We start from the raw sequence: 22914 nt of genomic DNA, 5'->3' as shown, positions 1-22914 counted from the left end.
GTAAGATTGAACCACACCCATGCATAATAGATATCTTACTACATGCATTTTTTTTTATTTGTATTTGTTTATTTAATTCTTTTGGGTTCATAGGACTATATGACTAAGGAAGGGGTCTCTACCCCCTAACCATTCTGACAGTAGGATTTGATCCCAAGTCTCTACTAAGGGCCTGTTCGTTTCCTCTTAACTCTTATCTCTTAAGAAGAATCTTTTAACTTTAAGAAAAAATAGTTGTTCATTTCCTCTTATTTACTATCTCTTAAAGTGCAATCATACAACTTTTTGTTTTTCAATAGTACCCCCAAAAAGATAAATAAAAGCTCTCATATATGGAGTCAAAATGGGTATCTGATAATTTTCAAAATTCAGAATTCATAACAACATTTCTGCATTCAGAGTTCAGAGGAAAGAAAAGTTCACCAATACCAATATACCTCTTAATGTAATTATTGCACTTTTAGATGTCAGACTTCAGAACAAACAAACTAGCCCCAAGTCTCTACTACGGCCAGGTAAATACATTACCAATTCAGCCAGTTGGCATGTCTAATTGACAAAGCTATGAATCCAAAGTTCTTCCTCTTGGTAGGAGTTTCACTAAATTCACTACAGTAATATAACTCTGCAGTGGTAGAGAATAAAAAAAACAACCAAAACAAATGTTGGAATCATTAAAAGAAAAAAGAGAAAACAGAAACAAGGGACACAAGAAGACTGGTAATAGGGCTGTCAATGGGTCAGGTCTATAAGTCTATCCAATAAAACCAAACCCATTATATCAGTTCTAGCTCTGTGGTTTTGTCCACATTAATAACTGGTGCATGTCTGGGTCAGGATCAGTTCTTGCTGTTTCAAATGGATTATATAGATGATAATATACATAGATCTCCTGATTTTTGTTGTAATTTTAGTTATACTTCATGTCTATAAGGGTAAATTTCATAGACATTATCACATTATATAAGATAGCTTTTGGTTAAACATTTGTTTTATCAACAGTTTACTATTTTACTATCATTTTTGTTAAAGTTATATTAATAATAATGAAGTCTTAATTTGCTATTGTCATAGGTAATTATAGAATCAAGTATAACCGGATTTAATCAAGTCAGACCGGACTATGGACTATCCCGGTGATAATTGGTTCACTTCCCGATCTATCTTATAGAACTAATTATTAATGAGTTTGAAACTGGTACAGCCTATCCCAAACCAGACCGACCCCATTATCAGCTCTAGCTGATAATAAAATGGAGAATAACTTTATTTCCACGGTCATTCATTTTCCTAGTCGATGTGAACTAAATAGTTCAGACACCCCTAAAACAAATGGTCCTTTAAAACCCTAAGTTTGAATTCTTCTTTTCTGGAATGGGAATGTCTTTCCATATCTCACCATTTATGAACAAACTATTCATAGATATAAAGAAGGGAATGTGCTCAGCTCGAGTGTTTGAATTTAGCATCTTCTTCTCACTCCAGTAGTTCAAACTATCAATAGAGAGAGAGTTAAGGGTTTAGGGTTTAGGGTTTAGGGTTTAGGGTTTAGGGTTTCTCAAATCCTATCATATTGAAAACTAGAGCTGTAAAATGGGTCGTGTTGGCCCACATGTATGTATGTTTCTCAAATCCTATTTTATTCAAATTTTATTGTATTTTTCAATTTCATTTTGTTATTTTATATATATAAACAATTGTATAATCAAAATTCATATATAATAAAATTTTAAGGTTTTTTCAATACAAATATCTAGAATGCAAAATCTTATATTTTGTATGTATTTGTATTTGTACTCTTTTCAAACCGAGTCTTATGAACGTATACAACCTGAATGATACATATACTATATAAATAGTGAAATAATACATAATGTAACGAATTATTTTTTTAAGCAGAACAAAACAGAATGACAAAATAGGATTCATCTAATCCACTCCAAATAAGGCTTTAAGACTTTGACGATGGTGATGATGATAAATTGTTTTTATTTTAAATGGATAGTAAGTCTTTTTTGTGGAGCATAACTTTAAGTTCCATTATATCAATAAGCCACTTGTATTCTTTTAAGCCAAAAATAGAAAAATGGGAAATAGAGAGGAGGGAGGTGTCGTGCCATCCATCATTGTCGGCCCTATGTAAAAGCCATTGAATGTTGCATATTGCTTTATTAGTGTAGACAATAAAATATGTTCACTACAGATATCCAAACATTACAGGGCTTGTTAGCAAACCTCAGCCCAATTAAATAAACCCACAATTCATCTTTTAAAAGTTCAGTCATCTCCAATTGTTAAAGAATACAAATCGGAACTGAATTCAATATTGCTTGACTTCGAATCCTGGGATGACATCAATTTCCTTAGGAAAGAATCTCCCATTTGAGATGGTCAACTTGCCTCTTAAGTGCGATGGAAAACGGCAGTGGAAGACAATCAAAATATTAAATAGAACAAGGTAGTGCCAATTGCCAAACTTTATTATTAGAGATGGTCAATAGATATCACTATCGGACAAGGTTCAAAATTTCGCAATGTATTAATATATCAAATGTAAATCAATACTTTAAACCATGCTCTCAAAGTATAGAAGCCCAAGCAGTTGGATGATCGACGTACTAATCAACCAATTAATCTTTAACAACCCATTTTTTGAGCGGCAATTGCTTTTGCTTCAGAAAACAAAACCATTCACATTATCAAACACCCCCCGCCCCACTAATTTGATAGTTAGAGAGGAAAGAGTACTCTATAAAGTTCGTATTGCCCAAAACAAACAAAGATGGTGGTAGCATTTTTTGAACAAATGGGCAAAGTTTATACACATTAAAATTGAAGCTCATGGGCCTCACATGTATCATATAACACAACTCTAATTTATAGTATCTTTGATTAAATCCAATTTTAGCAGGAGAATCTCATGGTGCTGGTAATGGCAACCCATTTGGCTGTAGTGGAATGAACGAAGCTTCCACAAGGAGAAAAGTTGTGGGGTGAGGCAGTGAACGCGCTATCGTTCAGTAGACCATGAGCCTGATATCATGTTCATCACTCATTGCATCCCACCTTGTTTTTTAAGCTTACACCAACGAGTGATAAACAGATTGGGCGCTCATGGTGAAAGAGTGCTCGTTAGAGCATCAGTAGCCTGGAAAGTTTATTTATGTGCGTATCCTCTCTTTAATATTGCCACATAAAGTAACCAAAGAATTTTTAGCTTTCTTATATGTTTGTCTGTGTGTGGAGGAGGACTGGTGGGGGCCAGTCATGATACATGATGCCAGATCCTCAGTGGGAGGATGGGGTCCGCATCCATTAGACTGATGTGGCAAAATATTTATACTCAATATATACTGGCCCACACATCAGATTTTTGTATACTTGGGGTCCACTATCAGGCTGATACAGGAATGGAAATCAAGGGATTTACTCAGTAGTCAATGTTAGGTTTTATTCTCTGTTAAGTGGGCTTACATATTCAGTGAAACAATTGCATTGATGGGCTATCTTGTAAGTGAGCTAAATCAAGTGATTCATTTAGGCAAAGCCCGTAGACTTCAACAAAAGGGTATGGAGCTTAATGAGTAGATACTACATTTTGGCCCATATAGGCTTAATGGGATCCAATTAGGTCAAAATATAAAGGCTCCTAGGTTATGGTTCCCGATAGATTAAATCATCTAGCCGCCCTCTTGCTCTACCCCATTAGAGTCAAGAGCTGAGAAAACCTAAGGAAGAAGGAAGATTTAACTGAGGAAAACCACAATCGACCTACCATTGATTCATCACTCATTCCGCAAAGGTTTCTACTACTGCGATGAATACAAGTATGCACGTTTAAACCTCCTTGATAACTGCAGCATGATATTCTTTGGGGTGCAACATGTCTTCTTGTTCTTCGTACATGAATGATATTGGTATGATTCTGCAAGACTAAGGATTGATTTGCTCCCCTTTATTTATTCTTACAAGTGGTATCAGAGCCATATATCATGTTCGGTTATTAGGATTATCGTTTTTCTTTTTTTTTATCGATTTCTTTGTGGTTGCCTCTCGATCGATTGATACAGTCGTTCGGTTGTGTGTGCTTGTCGAACAGCCATGAAGCAAAGACGCATTGATGATTTAATGTGGCTTCAGTTTTAGTCGACCAAAAAAAGAAAACAAGGACGCATTGATGATTCAATGCGGTTTTGGTCATTGATGATTCGGTTTTGACCTTGTCATGGTGACTTCCATTTTAGTCGACAAAAAAAAAAAAAAAAAAAAAAAAAAAACAGGAGACGCATCAGTGTTGCGTCTTTGCTTCTGATGCCTCTCTGGAATCGGTGTTGCGTGTTTGGAACCCAAAAAAAGAAAAAACGACGACGCATCAGCGTTGCGATGCGCCTCTGGAACCCATAGAATGAATTCGCATCAGTGATTTGATGTGTCTACAGAACCGACTCAAAAAAAAAAAAAAAATTGGATCGTGATTTGCATGCACGTAAATAATTTGCATGCACGTAAGCAATTTACAATAACTGTGAACCCTTTTTTAACTTTGTGATGCATGCGATGAATACAGTTTTGGATGAATACTTTTCAAATTAAATTGATTGAAGCAGCATGTTACCAAAGTAGCCTCTGCAGTGTAAAATTTATTTGATTTGAAATATAAAGATTTTGTGTGTTCATTGTCCATGCGGACATTGATCGGCCCAAAGGAAGGTTGATGTTTGGTCGGGCAGTGAACACACATGCGATGATGAATATTGATATTGTAAAGCTATTATCCATGTGAATAGTAGTCGATCCAAAGAAAGGCTATTGTTTGACAGGATTTATTATCAATGTTTGATTGTTGCGTTGAGAGTACCATTTACAATTGATGTTTCTGTGCAAACACTAAATGTCAAGTTGTGCTGGGTATCTTACCTTTGTAATTTATATTATTGATTATATGTTGTTTTTGTTCTCTGTTCAGTTTCAACAACTGCAAATAATGTTTCTGCTCAAATCAGTGCCATTCCCATGCTGAATGGTACAAACTTCAAGATCTGGAAAGAGAATGTGGAAATCGTTCTCGGCTGCATGGATTTAAACCTTGCGTTAAGGACGGAGCGACCCATCCCAGCTGAGGACAATTCCAATGAAGCCAAAGTTGAGAAATGGGATCGCTCTAATCGCATGAGTCTGATGATTATGAAACGTTCCGTACTAGAACCGTTTCGGGGCTCTATTTCTGAGAGCAATAATGCTAAGGAATCCCTTGTGGCGATACAACAGTATTTCTCCAAGAATGAGAAAGTGGAGACTAGCAACCTTTTAGCTACTCTAATTTCTATGAGGTACAAGGGAAAATGAAATATAAGGGAGTATATACTGGAAATGTCGAATCTTGTCGGTAAACTAAAGGCACTAAAGTTAGAGATAAATGATGATTTGCTCATGCATTTAGTTCTCATTTCTCTTCCTACACAATTCAGTCAATTTAAGGTGAGTTATAATACTCAAAAGGAGAAATGGACTCTTAATGAGCTCATTTCTCAATGTGTGCAAGAAGAAGAAAGAATCTAGAAAGAAAAGACGGAAAGTGCTCACTTAGCATCAACCTCTCAGAATAATAAAAAGAAGAGGACTAAGGATATTGCAAATGGAATACCCACGCAGAAAAAGGCGAAGAAGCAAGGTGATGGATTTACCTGTTTTTTCTGCAAGAAAAGAGGACACATGAAGAAAGAATGTCCCAAATACGCCGCATGGCGCATAAAGAAGGGTATGTCTCTCACTTTAGTTTGTTCTGAGGCTAATTTAGCTTTTGTACCTATAGACACTTGGTGGATAGATTCTGGCGCTACTACTCACATAAGTGTGTCTATGCAGGGTTGCATCTGGAGCCGACCGCCAACTGATGCTGAAAGATTCATCTATGTAGGCGATGGCAATAAAGTTCCTATGGAAGCTGTAGGACATTTTAGATTGATTTTAAAAACTTGTTGTTATTTGAATTTAGTTGAGACATTTGTAGCTCCGTCATTTAAACAGAACTTAATTTCTATTTCCTATTTAGACAAATCTAGTTCTGCAAGCAAGTACTAAAGGTGCAAAGCGTAAATTAACCGAGAATTCTGCTTCCTTATGGCTTAAGCGCTTAGGCCACATCTCTAAACAGAGAATTCAGAGGCTTGTGTCAGATGGAATTCTTGATTCCCTTGATTTAACAGACTTCCAAGAATGTATTGAGTGTATTAAGGGAAAATTGACGAACACAAAGAAAATAGGTGCCAATAGTTACTTCTTTGTGGGCCATTCCCTACGCCTGCATGGAATGGCCAGCAGTACTTCATCACGTTCATAGATGACTATTCGTAGTATGGGTACCTATACTTAATAAGTGAGAAGTCTTAATCCCTGGACGTTTTCAAGTCTTATAAAGCTGAAGTTGAACTTCAACTTGGTAAGAAAATTAAAGCCGTCAAATCTGATCGTGGCGAGGAATACTATGGCAGATATGATGGATCAGGAGAGCAACGTCCAGGACCCTTTGCTAACTTCCTAAAGGAATGTGGTATCATCCCACAGTACACCATACCGGGTACACCCAGCATGAATGGTGTTGCTGAAAGACGAAACGGGACACTTAAGGACATGGTGAGGAGCATGATTAGTCATTCTTCTTTACCTGAATCACTTTGGGGAGAAGCATTAAAAACTGCAGTGTATATCCTTAACAGAGTACCCAACAAAGCAATAACTAAAACCCCGTATGAGTTGTGGACTGGGAAAAGGCCCAGCATAAGGCACCTACACATTTGGGGATGTCCAACTAAAGCGAGGCCTTATAGGCCCAACGAAAGGAAATTGGACTCTATGACAGTTAGCTGTTACTTTGTTGGATACGCGGAACGTTCTCGAGGGTTCAAGTTCTATGATCTCACTACCTGCTCCTTCTTTGAGATGGGAAATGCAAGATTTCTTGAAGAAGTTGAGTTTGGAGGGGAAGAATTAAGGAACATCTCTTTTGACGAAACAGTTGTCTTGCAAGAAGAGAAATGCATTTCTCTTCCTGATATTATTATCGCCAGTGATCAGACAACAATTCCTGACACTATTCATGAAGCGATTCCGGTTCAAGACAACAATGAAGTTCCTTCCATAGAGCAAACTCAACAACCTCAAGAAGTGCCATTGAGGAGATCCAACAGACAAAGGAGAAGTGCGATTCCAGATGACTATATCGTGTTCCTCCTAGAACAAGAAGATTCGATAGGCTTAGCGGAAGATGATCCAATCACCCTTCGCGAAGCCCTTCAAAGTTTTAATTCTCAACATTGGATCAATGCCATGCAAGAAGAGATGAAATCCATGAAAGACAATAACGTTTGGGATCTTGTCGAGTTGCCTGAAGGCTCGAAACCCATTGGTTGCAAATGGATATTTAAAACCAAAAGGGATTCAAAAGGCAATGTCGAAAGATATAAGGCTCGTCTAGTCGCCAAAGGTTTCACTCAAAGGGAAGGCATTGATTATAAAGAGACATTTTCTCCGGTTTCTTCGAAGGACTCCTTTAGGACAATAATGGCACTTGTAGCTCATTTTGATTTAGAGCTACATCAGATGGATGTAAAGACAGCGTTTCTCAACGGAGACATTGATGAAACGATTTATATGGTTCAGCCAGAAAACTTTGAATGCAAAGATTCAAAGTCTATGGTCTGCAAATTAAAGAAATCCATCTATGGTCTTAAACAGGCTTCTCGTCGATGGTATCACAAATTTCATCAAGTGATTACCTCATATGGTTTTGAGGTAAATGTGGTTGATGAATGTGTATACCACAAGTTCAGTGGGAGTAGGTTTATCTTCCTGGTACTATATGTCGATGACATACTGCTGGCGAGTAACAATATAGGCTTGCTGCACGAAACCAAGAAATTTCTCACTAAGAATTTTGAGATGAAAGATCTTGGGAATGCCTCTTTTGTGCTAGGCATATAAATACTACGAGATCGCTCTCAAGGCGTTCTTGGATTGTCACAAAAGGGCTATATCGAAAAAGTGCTAAGCAGATTCGGCATGAAAAGTTGTTCGCCGGGTGATACACCAGTGGCTAAAGGAGACAAGTTCAGTCTTAGTCAGTGCCCCAAAACAGACCTTGAAATAAAGAAGATGCAAAAGGTTCCCTATGCCTCGACTATAGGAAGTCTGATGTATGCTCAAGTTTGTACCCGTCCCAATATAGCATTTATAGTGGGACTGTTGGGTAGATATTTGATTAACCCAGGACTGGATCATTGGAAAGCAGCCAAACGAATCATGCGGTATTTACAGAGAACAAAGGACTTCATGTTAATCTACAAGAAATCAAACTGTTTGGAGATCATTGGGTATTCTGATTCTGATTTTGCGGGATGCCAAGACAGCAAATGATCCACTTCGGGCTATGTTTTCATGTTAGCTAGAGGAGCTATATATTGGAAAAGTGCCAAGTAGACGCTCATAGCCCCTTCAACTATGGCAGCAGAGTTCATAGCTTGCTTTGAGGCATCCAATCATGGGATATGGCTGCGTAACTTTGTCACGGGGCTGCGAGTGGTTAATGGTATTGAAAGGCCATTAAAGTTATTGTGTGACAATAAATCTACAGTTCTGTATTCCAACAACAATAGAAGTTCTCTGAAGTCGAAACATATTGATATCAAGTTTCTATCTATTAAGGAAAGAGTTCAGAGTGGTCAGATTTGCATAGAGCATATAGGGACAAACTCCATGATAGCGGATCCGTTGACCAATGGATTGCCACCTAAGGTCTTTCATGAGCACACTGCTCATATGGGTGTAGGCATGTTTTATGATACCTTGATTTAGTGGGAGTTTTCTTTTCTTTTGCTCTTGGATGTACTATGGATTAAGGCATGTTTGCATGTCTACATTTACACATAATAAAGTTTAAGACTCTTTCCATCATCTACATCTCTAAATATGTTTGTGACTTTGATTGATCTCTCTAAAGAATAAAGTTGAACCAATTGGAAATAGGCATGTTTTGAGATCACATTGCATGTAATTTCCATGCCACTCATCCATACTTGATCTATGTCATTGAATGCATTGATATGGTGAGCATGAAAGGTTTAGTCACGCATATATGTGGCGAATGCCGTCATGGTCTCATATTAGTACAGGAGATGGATCAGATTGAAACTAAGGAGAAGTCTAAAGAAATTAGCATAAGAAGTGTACACATAAGGAATTCTTTCAATATAATTGTTTCAGTTCTCATATGTAGCCCAAATGGGAGATTGTTAGGTTTTAATCTCTATTAAGTGGGCTTACATATTCAGTGAAACAATTGCATTGATGGGCTATCTTGTAAGTGGGCTAAATCAAGTGATTCATTTAGGCAAAGCCCGTAGACTTCAACAAAAGAGTATGGGGCTTAATAAGTGGATACCACATTTTGGCCCATATAGGCTTAATGGGATCCTATTAGGTCAAAATATAAAGGCTCCTAGGTTATGGTTCCCGATAGGTTAAATCATCTAGCCGCCCTCTTGCTCTACCCCATTAGAGTCAAGAGCTGAGAAAACCTAAGGAAGAAGGAAGATTTAACTGAGGAAAACCACAATCGACCTACCATTGATTCATCACTCATTCCGCAAAGGTTTCTACTACTGCAATGAATACAGGTATGCACGTTTAAACCTCCTTGATAACTACAGCATGATATTCTTTGGGGTGCAACATGTCTTCTTGTTCTTCGTACATGAATGATATTGGTATGATTCTACAAGACTAAGGATTGATTTGCTCCCCTTTATTTATTCTTACAATCAATCCATGAGCATAATCAAGTTATTGGCTGGGGATCCTTCCGCTCCCCCTCCCCCCAAACGTTTTTTCCATCCCTATACCCATAATTAGGGTCCATCCCAAATTTTTTAGTGAAAATGTAATTGGGTAGGGTGGAGTCATATTAATATTTTATTTATGTCAATCTTGACCCAATTTTATTTCTTTAAACCCCAATTCTAACTTTAACATAATTCATTATTTTTTTTCTTTTCTCAAGCCAATTTATTTGAATTGGATTTTCAGGTTGGATTTGAGGTGGAATGACTAATTTATTTAATATTGTACAACCAAATTAAACAATGCCTCAATCTTACACAGTCCAAAGTTAAATAGGGTTCATACTTTTTAACCTTAATCTTAAGGGTCCATTCTTTTTTTAGATTTTGAAAGGGAGAAAGTTATTCAATGGGATTTTAGTTTCCATTGATCAAGATACTTATGTTATTTTTTCAGATTTCTGTGGGGTCTACTAAAATTTTATTTCCTTGGGTACCACTTACTTGGGGGAAAGTTGTCAATACTTAGATGAGATAAAATTGTCCATTTTAATAATGGTTTTCTGTAGCTTAAAAGGTCATTTTCTTATTTACCTGAAAAATAAAAGAAACATGAATAAATGCACTTAACGGGTGCATTTTAGATGAAGAATAACTAACTTCCCGAATAACTAATATGGATAAATGCACTTGGGAGAAAGTCATCAACATTTTCTTATTTTCCAAAAAACACTTACCCAAATAACTTACTTCCCGAAAAGTAAACGGGACCTAAGAGAAACTTCAAACCAGACATTTTAGTTGCATTTTAGATGAAGAATACATCACTAGGTGTATTGTAAAAAATTTTGCCTACTCTCCATTCTCCCTCATCTCTTGCCCCCCCACCCCCTCCCAAAAGAAAATTCCTCGCTCTGCCACTATCCCAATGGACAATGGGTGATCATTTCCTGCCTCAGCCCAGGCTCAGAAATTTCTTGGCTTGGCCTAAGGGCCCAGGCTATTATCGTTATTATGGGTGCTAAGCCCAATCTGCGCCAGCCCATGAATGGACTCAGAATTTGTGCCGGAGGGCATTAATTTTATTTTCCTCTTTGGTTTTCGGCAATTAGGAATCAATAATGAACCATTTGTTTGCTGTTCGGGCTGTATTTTAACCATGGTGGTGATAATTGAACTATGTTGCATGTGCACCATTTATTTCTGATACAAAATCATTTTATTTAGGGTCACTCAACAACATGGTTTAAGTTGCTAAATATCAACCAATTGACCAACTAGTTCAAAACATTTTGTTGACTATGCAATTGTTGATGCTGCATTTTGCTCATAGTAATAGGCCCCGTTTGGTTCGTGGGAATAGAAGTTTGGAATCGGAATCGGAATGAATTATTCCGATTTCAACTGTTTGATTAGGCGGAATTAGAATTTCATTCCCATTTCTGCTGGAATGACATTCCCCCATACCATTTGAGGGAATGGCCATTCCTTGCCTCTCCCTTGGGAATGAAATCTCATTCCAATTCTGATTTCGGAGAATTTCGATTCGGATTCCGATTCCAACTATAAATCAAATGGACCCTTAGTTTTTCCATGAATTCTTCTTGTATCTGTTGTAGTTTCAGGGCAAATTAAGGAACATTTATGTAGCAAGGCATATCACTATCACTACAGAGTTACCATTTTTTTCAATATTTGGACGTCACTACTCATATTTGATAGGAACAGTGATAGTAAGGGTATTGATGTCAATACAACTGGGGTATGATGTTATAAGTGGGAGTATTGAAAGTTTTAAATTATTGGAAAAATATCATAAAGTTAAAATTTGTGGGTGGGGTTTTAGTGAGATTTTTCCTTTTATTTTTCTCTGTCTCAGTTAAGAAAGAGTACAAATACAAATACGTACAGTGCAAATATATACAAAATAATATAAAAATATAAGGTTTTATACTCTGCATATTTGTATTTATACTCCTTCCAAACTGAGCCTTTTGAGAGTGCAAAACCTTATATTTTGTGTTATTTTGTATGTATTTATATTATACATATTTGTATTTGTACTCTTTCCAAACTGAGCCTAGATTATCATTTAAAACTCAATGTTTCTCTTCATTTTATGTACAACAAAATGCAGCCTTCATTTTTTGTTTTAAATAATTTTCAAAACCTAATTCTTGGATCTAGGAACAGGGACTCGTAGATCCATGGCTTCTCTTACTTGTCACTTGCCTGGTTTGAGGATCAGGACCCACTTTCTGAACCCTTTTTTTTTCAATTCCATCAAATATACTAGGCATGCCTTGGGAAATTTTGGGCTTTCGTTTGCTGAAATACAAATAAGAAGTGAAAAATTGTAGCGAAAGAACAATAAGAATTGCAGAGAAGCAAAACAACCCAAATTAAAATTAAATTTTAAGGGATGAAGCTTTGGTAGGGATGTAGTGCGACAGTATTCACAGGGATTAAAAATTAATAAGGCTGTGTTTGGTTTGATAGAAAATAAGAGAGCTATGTTCGTCATATTGCATTTGTACCATCCAGTTGGGTCAACCCTAATTGCTTCTTGATATTTCTGGCCCGTCCAAGTGAAGATGACTAGGCCAAAATGGCAACATCCAGATAGGCTGGGCTGGGGCAGGCCTTAGGACAAAAGTCTAAGGGCTTAAGCCTAGCCCAACCTCTGGACATGATACTGGGCCGGACTGTCCATTGCCATCCAGCCTATTTCCGTATGTTAGATGATTCTAATTTTTAAATGAAAAGCCACAACAAAGAGGGGAATTGATGTTATGCCACCTTTTCATTTGTTCCATTGAAACAACCAAACATGAGAGAGACATTAAAACAAAGTCTAGTTCTCTGTTCTCGATTATCCCTGTAAATAAAAAAAAAATAGAGATAATATATTAGCTAGTTGTTTTCACTAAACAAATTATCCTATTTCTTCCATGTGAAGATGAATATATAGCTTAATGTAAGGGAAAAATCTATGATAGAAAAGATATGGTATGAAAAGAGTTTTGATCAATCAAAATCCATTCATCAATTTTAATAAATAACACCTGAATCATTATTGATCAGTTGTTTTTCCCATATCATAGTCGAAAACCATAAAATCGGGTGTATTGCATTGTATTGATGACCGAATGAAACATCTTACGGGTGTTTTATTACCCTTAAAACTGACCACCACCCTGTGAAAATATCAGAGTAAAAAAAAAGTTTTATAGTATCAAAACACCCAATACATATGTTAGTATGTATCGGATAATATCAATACTTTGAACCACGATTCCACTTATTAGGAATACATCCCCTATTAACTTGTATTAAAATCTGTATTATCTACCTATTATTTTGTATTTACTACATCCCCTATTAATTTGTACTTATATATGACTAATAATTAAGGGCGTACGATGTATGTGAGAAAATTTTCTTTATATTAATTACTTGAAATTTAGATATATCATAGTTAAGATAGAAATTAAAAATTAAAAAAGTAACAATATGATTAAATATAAACTTAAATACTTGTAGTAAATGTGCACATGTATTGCATGTGAAATTTTAAATTACAATAGCAATTACTACTACTACTACTACTATTTGTATTGCATTTTTCTGTTATAAATAAAAAAAAAAATTATTTTGCTAGTTATTTTTATTTAATATGATGAATATATAACATTAGAAATGTTCTCAAATGTTTTCAACAAAGTTCTGTATTTTTTCATTTTTTGTATTCTATTTTTTTAAATATTTATTATTCAATTATGACGTCATGAGTTTCTTTGAAAAGTTGGATCATTGACTCACCATCTTGATAATAAAATAGCTTTCCTTTTGGATCAATTTTAAATTATATATTTCATCTACATTATATAAATAATTTTTATTTATCACACTTAATTTTTATTTGACAATGATATCATTTGACCAAATCACTAACCCACCACCCAAAAAGGAAAATATTATGATTTTTAAGTTGACATTAAATTTTGTATTACATTTCCATCATTAATAAAATTGTTTCGTATGTATAATACTTATTTTTTTCAATATAATGAATGTATAACATTAGACATGTACCCAATATTTTATTTTTTATAAATATATAACATTAGATATGTGCCCAAAGTTTTCTCTATTTTTTATTTTATGATTTTTTACATTTTCTATTTTTTAAAATTTTATTATTTGACTATGACATCATTTCATTTCTAGGTTCATTTTAAATTTGGCATTCCATTTCCACCATTAATAAAAATACTTCTTATATTTTATACTTATTTTTGTTTAGTATAATGAAAATACAATATTAGAGATATGAATAATTCTTTTTATTTTTTTGAGTTATATATTTTATTTATTCTAATTTTTATTATTTAATTATGACATTATTTATTAACAAATTTTACCCCAAATGGTTGAATTGCTTGCCCACCACTGGGAGGGAAGAAAATGGTTTTGTTTTTGAATTACTTTTCAAAATATTTTTTATACTATTAAAAATAATGTTGTGGATTTAATTAATAAATTTTAATGATGAAAAAAATATATCTTAAATATAGGATTTAATGAGAGAATATACCTTAGATATGAGATTTAGTGAGAGAGAATGGGAAAATATTTTATTTTCAATTGGTTTTAAATTTTACATTCTATTTCTATCATTAATAAAAACATTTTCTTATTTATCATACTTATCATTGTTTAACATGTCAAATATATGATGTTAAAAATGTTCTCGATTTTTTCAACTTCTATATTTTTTTGCATTTTATCTATTTTTGAATTTTATTATTTAATTGTAGCAACATGGATTGGCCCATTTGAACCAAAATGGTTTAATTTGTTACCACTACCTAGATGAAAACACTATTTTTTCCAAGTAGATTTTAAAAGTGTAAGTTTTTATTCTATTGGAATTATTAATTTATTATGTATAGATTGGTTAATAGAATTTAATGATGAGAAGAAACAAAAATGCCTTAAATATATTCAATGAAGATGAATACAAGTTAATACCTTAAATGTTGGATTTAATGAGAGAGAGTTGAATGCATTAAATATCTTAAAATTATCTCTTTTCAACTCATTTAATAGCAATAATCGATTACCCTATTTTTCCTAATTTTTTATCAATAAATTTAAATATGGAGGGTTAAATTTTGTCCTCAGAAACTTGTAGAAATATTATTGAGGCTATTCGTGTTTTTAAAGTAGTATAGATTTATTAATTTAAATCTAAATTTTAATAACTCAAATCTTGCTTATACTTATTAAGCTCTCTCAAATACTACAAGAAGAAACTGACATTCCAATGAAAATATTTTTGGTAACATTTCCAAAATGGCTCAATCAACACAAATCAATAAGCAATGAAACCTCCCAAATGGGCCCTAATGCTCAGTTTGGAAAGAGTACGAATACAAATATGTAAAGTGCAAAACCTTGTATTTAGTATGTATTTGTACTGTAAATATTTGTATTCGTACTCCTTCCAAACCTAGTCTAAATATCTCCATCAAAGAATCTCGATTAAAACACGAAAAATATTTTGTGATGACAAGAAAACACCTCTCCAAGTAATAAAAATACCCTTTTGTACCAAATTTCAATACACCTTGCTATATTATAGCCAATTCATCAAGAGAAACCATATTCACCAATCACCAACATGACCAAGAAAGAAACTAAAGTAAAAGCATAAGCCGATGACCCAACAATTGAGGTTGGTGCTGTCAATGGGTCCGGTCTGGTTCGGGATAGAATGTAACAACCCTGAACCAATTATTAATAAGTTCAATATGGTAAATCCAGAACTGTCCCATCGGGACAATCGGTTCCGGCCCAATTATGCTTGAGATATCTATAATAAAATTTAAAACTTTGTTTTTGATAATACAATCTTGATAAAAATGACAGGCCTCTAGGCTCTAGATATTATTGCCTATATTATTGGTTCGGATGTAAATGAATTTGAAACAGCAGTAACTGGTCCCAATCCAATTATTAATCAGGATAAAACCATAGAATCAGAACCAACATAATTGGCTTGATCTATCGGTTAGACCTAGTTGAGATGGTCGCTTAGCATCATTTTTAAAAATTCAGGCATGGGATCAATCCCAAAGAACTGATGTTTTACCTACCTACCAACTTCTTTTGAAACACCCTCGAATCCTGCCTATACCTACCAACTTCTTTATTAATTCCTATTTAAATTTTAAACAGCTTTTAATCCCACCTAGGCTTTTTAATTCCTAAGTATTGGATCTAACACCTTCACCCTCAAATCCTGCCTAAACCTATTAATTCGTATTATATTAAAATCTGCAACAAGTACATTCTAATGTTGTACTTTTCTGGAGCAAGACAAACCATTGTGTATGGTATTAGGGAGAAAAAAAAAAGGGCTCTCTTTGGCCAATAGTGGAGCTATTTGGTTTGTACTTTTAACAGAGGGCTTTTGGTGAGCATTTGAGGCTCTTTGGGACTGCTGCCAAAGCTGCCACATGAAAGATTCTTGGATCACTTGGAACCTTATTACATGACACATCCAGCAAATTTGTCTAGATCCATAGTGCACATATAGTGAAAGCTCTTTTTGATGTGTCATTTAGATCTGATCACTGATCAGTAAGAGGGTGTTTGGCATGGCTGCCATTTTTTTTCTTTTGGAAAAAATGATTTCATTGAAAAACAAGAGCACCAGGATCAAAAATCCAATTACAACCATAGACACAAGCCCAATTTAACAAAACACTACGTGGAGATAATCACCAATAGCCTTTGATGTTGTTTTACCATAATCGATAACTTTGTTTGAAGTGCAATTCCATTTACATTATTAATACAAATGCATGAAAATGCAAATTCTTGTCCATTTTTATTTTGGGTTTTATTTCACTCCATTTGCAGTGTAAACAAGCAAAATAGGGCAAAAACTGAAACAAAAATAAATCGCTATTTGCACACAAATCATTTGAACTCCCATGTAGCAAGCCCTTGAGAAGTTGCTCTGTTATCTACCAACTAATTCTCCAAGGGTTTATTTGGCTTGTGGGAATAAGGGTCTTGTATTCAAATCGAAATGGCCCATTTTGATATTGCAGAATGGCAATTCTCATTGCAATCGGGCATAGCTTATGAAATTCCATTCTGATTCCAATTCCAAAGGTTTTTAATTCCGATTCAAACCATGAACCAGACGGACCTTAAATTCTAGAAGATAAATTCTAATAAGGTATATAATATATCAGCATTGAACAAAGGAAAAGATTACACAAAACAGCAGCAAAAGTTACTGAAGACGGTGATCTGCATAAGAGCGAATGACCTAACCATAAGCCTCTCCATGGAAAAGAAAGCTAACGCACAAGAGGCCTTACACTAAAAGTACTTTACACCTACTGGACATATTGTTTCTAGAATAACTTTAAAAGCACAAAAAATAAGACCAGCACCACGCTTTGGTACCATAATTTGATCATCAATGCTGGAAGGATTTGAGCGGAACATGAGGATCAATATCTACCAAGAGTGGGAGATCAACCGGCAGGGATTCAAGATTCAAGCCACCCTGTCTAAGACTTTCCACAACTTCCTCAAACACAATTTTGTTCCCAACTGGAGTCAGGTGCAATCCATCTCTGCCATTTCAGTCATAAGTGACATAATAAACCATCTCCATTATATATGCTTAATACATAAATTGTAACCATATTATATGGAGCTAATTCTGATGCTTAATAAACCATCTCTGCCATTTCAGTCTAATGTAATTTCATTTGGTAAGATGCCCTATGCTCAGTTTCTTTGTAATGTAATTTCATTTGAACTAGTACAAATGCAAATTTTGGTTCATTTTTGCTTTGAGCTTTCCTTTATTTTGCTGCAGGTTCTATTTTACTTCTCCTTTACACTGCAAACGAACAAAATGAAGTAAAACCCATAACAAAATTAAACCAAAATTTGAACTCAACTCATTAGTACTATATTTCAAGAGGCATTGCAGCAAGCCTCCCCATTAAAAAAAAAAAGAAAGAAAGAAACAATCAAAATGGTGCTTCTGATAATTGTCCCTACACCCTTCAGCAGCATCATCCAGCCAAGGCTGTGACTAATGGAATCTGGTTAGGTGGAAAAACCAGTCACATTTTTTCTAGCTGGAATAGCCATTTAACCAGAAACCAGTACACTGCATTTGGACACCCAGCCAAGTACATGGACAAACAGACCAGTAGGCCAACCCGCAAGTTATGGAGTCAGCTCACATACTGAATTTTGACCTCTCATGCGCAGAGACTAGTTGGTGAGAATAGATCCAAACCTCCAATCCTTTATTAATCACTAGGAACCACTAAATATTAGATAATACAAGCCACTCATGTATTCAGAGCTGCAAACCCATCCAATTGGACATACCTCCCTCCATATTTAATTTGTTAATACTCGAATACAGAAGCATATACATTAATAAATTGATTGGATCCCTATTTGGATCACTAGGATCGGATTGGATGAATCCCTATTTTAATTAACCCAATTGACCAATTTAAAATCCAATCAAACCTATTTGAATTCAGTTAGGTTCGATTAATGAAAATGGTCTAAGCGAAGTGTTGATTAGGTTTCATTTCCAAGTACAATAGACTTCACTCATGGGCCTCACTGGGTCTGCCATGGACCATGGTCAATACTCAATACAACTTTTGGGGTAAGCCTCGGGAACGTAAATGTTAAATGGGTCCGCTCTAAATTGAGCGATTTGGATTAGCCAATTCTGGAGTCTGGACTTGGGCCATGACATAATGCCTGAGTTGCCAGCTACCGATTCTGCCCATTAAAGATCAGGGTTTGGGGCCCCATCGTTGGTGGATGGTGGGGGGTCATTCAAATCAAATTTATGTAGGAAAACATGAATCAAAGAATGCAACTACATGTGCTACTCCTACAAAGGATGAATGAAAAGGGCAAGAGTAGATTACCTGAGGCAAGCTTTCTCCCAGCCAGGGAGCTGCTGCATCCTGGACCAAAGATCAATAACAGGTAGCCCACATTCACCAGCAACCTCAACGCAGGCCTTCGCGTAAGCGCCGGCAGCCTCATTGGTCCTTTCCGGCAGACCTGAGGGGTTGTCGCCATAAGGATGCCTGTGTTTATTAGACACAAAGCCTTATTAGACACATAAGGCTCAGTTTGGAAAGAGAGGAGAGTTGTAGTAAATGGAGGAAATTGTTAAAAGCAAGGCAATAATAGTAGAAAAGGGTACTTCATACTTGAGGCGTCCGTCTTCATCGATGGGAGGAGGAGTGATGAGGAGTACGAAAGTGGTAGGCCATCGCTTCTGTACCAAGACAAACAAAGCAAACAAATCAGAGACGCAATCACCACTACATAATTACACATCATATTGATACCTGATAATAGGAACGACGAAGATTTTGCAGGGACGAAAATATACGATGGTGGGACACCGGGGCCCTCTCTGTTGGCTGTTGGGCCAATAAAAGTGGGCCTCAGCCCTCAATTTGTTAGCCGACAAGTGACATCCGTCCTTAGTAATTGGTGACATCGGCCGGGCCTGGATGGGCCGGGCCCTGCCGTAATCGTTGTCGTCTTGACTCTTGAGTAGTCTTCACCTGGATTAATTCCCACCGACCCTTTACTGTAGCGTGATCCCATGCATCCCACCTAACATAACTTAAACTTATTAAACTCACTAACAGCCAAGATCAAATGGTTTTCCTGGGTCCCATGATTGGCCATTAAAATTCGAAACCAACATCCTTCAGTTTCTAATTCCATCCGGGTCCGATTTTATTAACATGATCAAGGAAGCACCTTAGTTATATAGCCCTGAAAGGATAAAAGACAAGAACAAAGCACTATGAACATGAGTGGTTGTACTTATTTAATACAGGTATGGATCTGGTTATCAGTTCCAACAAGAGGTCCAGTCCACGTCCCGAAACGACCCATGATGTTTTTAAGTTATATTATTATAATATATGTAAATAGAAAGGGTGAAACATGACTCGAGTAATTCTATTTGGTATTACAGTCCACTCAATCAAAGATGGAGGAGAGAATGCAATGGGAGCCACATGGAGGGTAAAAAAGTGTGGCAGAAATGGGCCTTTGTACGAATTGAATCCCTTCATTAAATGGCATCTGTTTTAGCCACATGGAGAGGGGTCAGCTCTCTCTCTCTCTGGAGCTGACATAGACTTCAGAAATCAGAATCATAGAACATGTACCTCCATATAGGCTTGGCCTCTCGGGCCACGCCTGGATTATATGATATCCAGAAGACCAGACCTCTCCTTTTAGTGGGCTTGTTGCTGATGTGTGATGGGGGTCCAAAGCAGTTCCATCTCTATGTGTCTGAGGCTTTTGAGGCTTTAAAGGCTTTGAACCTTAGAGCTTAGAGACGGGAGGGGGGCCTGGCCTTTCACCTTTGGTGTGATAAAAGGCCGAAAAATGGAGTGGACTCCTCCCCCCCAAGTCACCAAAGCTAATCAAGATTGAAAGCATGGCTAAGCCAAATAGCCAATGGAGAGGGGTCACTACATCATTGACAATGTGAGTTGATAATGTCACCTCTTCACATGGAACTCCCCTCTGATCACTCTCTTTTCTCTTTCCTTCTGGTAAACGTAGCTATATATTATATATCTATCTAACCCCAACTCAACTCATCCAGCCATTTTTTTTTTCCTTTTATTTAATAATATAATATTTATCATGCTATTATAGGATAGAATTCTAAAACCAGTAAGGATTTTCTTTTCCATAACCTAGCTAGAGGCCTAGTGGTCTATTTGGTTGAAATTTTAGTTTGTTATCAACTTTGTATGACTCCATAATTTTGGCATTTTTTTTCTTTCTTTCTAGTTTCTTATTCTTCTCCCCAAACCCCACAAAATACTGATCAAGCCAAATGACTCTCCAAAAAAAAAAAAAAAAGATAAATAAAATTACTAAAAGACCTACCTCCTACCCCACTTATGTAAAGGCACTACCCAAAATACCCTTGCAAACAGACCTGTCAGCATAGGCCATAAATAAAACTGATGATAACCAGCTAGTGGGATTTTCTTTTGTTACAGGCACAAGTAGTGGGATTTCTCTCTAGAAAAAAGGATCTGAATTGAACTCTCACATAATTGGACAGGCAATACTGAGCACATCAGCATGAATTTTATAAAAGGGTGAAAGGGGAAGGGTCCCCCATCTAATGGCTAATGGTCAAGATACATTATAAAATAAAGGGTGTGTGCACCAATAAACAGACAACTGGGGCCTCAAACGTACACACTTTGGTTGACACCCCGTCTTCTCTTCCTCTTAATTGATTGAGCTGCCTGGCTTTTGTATTCCTTCTCGATCCGTACCAACAGCACTCCCCCCATTGCCTCACATCTCCATATCGTCCCTCATACGGCCAACTAGACCTCACATGAAATAATGGGACCGTTACGTTAGGCTGGAACTTCCCATTTACAGTCTCTGATTCTCAGTCTCCATTTTTATCGTTAGCCTCCTCCTCCTAGCTTACCAGTAATGGTATTTCTTTCTACGTGAGAGAAATAAAAGGAAAAGAAGAAAGGTGGGATGGAGCTGGCGCTGACACATTTCTTCTCTAATTTTTCTATCTTCAGCTTTCTTTCTTGTAGCCAGCCAAACAGAAGAAAAGCTGGCTCCTAGAGAAAGATTAATCAGAAATTCAGAAATGAAATCAGAGACGTATGGATAATAGAGAACAGAGACGAATAGAGTAGAGAGACGAGCACTAGAGACAACTACAGACATAACATGTGAATGAGACAAAGAGAGACAGAGAGAGAGAGAAGACCTTGATAAAGGAGACGATGGAATGGAGATTCTGCTTGTATTCTTCGAGCGGCACGTGTTGGAAAGCACTGCTTCTATCTGAAAGAGAAGCGTCGTTAGCACCGAAGAACACGGCCACCGCTAACGGTGCTTCTCTACCTCCGCCACCTTCCGCCTCCGTCGCCGCCGGGAACACCCTCTCCGCAACGTGGAGAGCCCATCGGGTGTTATACCCACTGTATCCTCGCAGCACGACGTCAACCTGATCGACCCACAGAAGAAAAACAAAATTTACCCAAGTGTAATAAATCTCGAAAGTCGAAACGCATCTATATGATCGATTGATTCGTTGAGAAACAAGCAAAACAAAATGATAACTGATAACACCTGTATTCGGTCTTAAGAAGATTACCGTGCGAGCAAAATGGTGGGCAAGAGAAGCTCCCCAACCTCCATCACCGAAGGATTCTTCGGTGATGGAGTCTCCAAAGAGAACGATCTTCGGTCTCATCTTTCAGGAATCTTTCAACGACTGATATGAAATCCTTGTTCTTCTTCCTCAAACTTGAAGCGGGCCCTGCTTATATTATCCTAACTTTCTTCAATTCTCTTCTCTCCTGCACTGATTCTTTCACATGGCTTGCTGCTCTGAAACCTGCAGCCAGACCTCCACTCTGTAAATATAGAACTCCAATGCTCTCCTCTCTCTCTCCCTCTCTCTCTCACTAAAGCTGCTCCACCATAAATGCCTACCCTAATAATTGCATAAAAAGCTGGTAATTAAAGTCGAGATTTTATTGCAGATAGAAGGGGAAGTTGCGTTACTTACTTATGGGTTTTTACAACTTTAATGTCTCCGACTCTCCAACACTTCTCTCTCTCTCTCTCTCCAGATTTCACTCCTGAAAGTGGAATGATATTTTTCCTATTTCGGTTGCCTCATTTCGCCAACGTATGTATGAAGGTTGTTCCAACACTGGGCATAGCTCCTCGGTAGGCTAAAACTCCAGACAATCCCTTGGTATGCACTGCAATTACGGAGGTGCCACTGCCACTGCCACTACCCGAATATTAAATGAGTCCAGTTTATGTGTTTATGTCACCCAAAGAACGGGCCGGGTGGATACATGAAATGATGCAAATCTTCTGATTTCCGATAGAATCATGGAACCGTTGGATAAGGAATTCAGGTCAGCAGTTGTTATGGGCTGGACTTCTCTACCCGAACATTCAA

The 22914-nt window shown here is 36.6% G+C and overlaps 1 protein-coding gene across 2 annotated transcripts; it reads right to left on the bottom strand.

Moving 5' to 3' along the window:
- Positions 1 to 17081: 17081 nt before the first annotated feature.
- LOC104612113 (GDSL esterase/lipase At5g45920-like) lies at positions 17082 to 22659 on the bottom strand. 2 transcript variants are annotated; one of them, XM_010279429.2, is made up of 6 exons: positions 22510 to 22659; positions 22093 to 22335; positions 21703 to 21942; positions 19124 to 19191; positions 18833 to 18997; positions 17082 to 17494 (listed from the first exon to the last, which is right to left on the bottom strand). In XM_010279429.2, the coding sequence occupies exons 2-6, from the start codon at positions 22189 to 22191 to the stop codon at positions 17335 to 17337; spliced, it is 732 nt and encodes a 243-aa protein (XP_010277731.1). In that variant the 5' UTR covers positions 22192 to 22335; positions 22510 to 22659; the 3' UTR covers positions 17082 to 17334. The 2 variants fall into 2 exon arrangements, with proteins under 2 accessions (XP_010277731.1, XP_010277729.1); XM_010279427.3 differs by lacking the exon at positions 22510 to 22659 and having other exon boundaries at positions 22093 to 22481.
- Between the last annotated feature and the right edge of the window lie 255 nt (positions 22660 to 22914).

This window comes from Nelumbo nucifera, chromosome 1 (assembly GCF_055504915.1).
Source record: "Nelumbo nucifera cultivar China Antique chromosome 1, China Antique-T2T, whole genome shotgun sequence".
NCBI classification, from domain to species: Eukaryota; Viridiplantae; Streptophyta; class Magnoliopsida; order Proteales; family Nelumbonaceae; genus Nelumbo; species Nelumbo nucifera.
Note: the sequence above shows the minus strand (reverse complement) of the source record. Positions and strands in the feature narration are given on the sequence as shown.

What these genes read in the sequence shown, in the direction of transcription:
- LOC104612113 (XM_010279429.2), bottom strand. Translation starts at nt 22,191, where the DNA reads ATGAGACCGAAGATCGTTCTCTTTGGAGACTCCATCACCGAAGAATCC. An exon ending in CCATCGTCTCCTTTATCAAG is followed by an intron (nt 19,192 to 21,702) that starts GTCTTCTCTCTC and finishes GTCTTGGTACAG; the next exon opens with AAGCGATGGCCTACCACTTT. An exon ending in GATGAAGACGGACGCCTCAA is followed by an intron (nt 18,998 to 19,123) that starts GTATGAAGTACC and finishes TAATAAACACAG; the next exon opens with GCATCCTTATGGCGACAACC.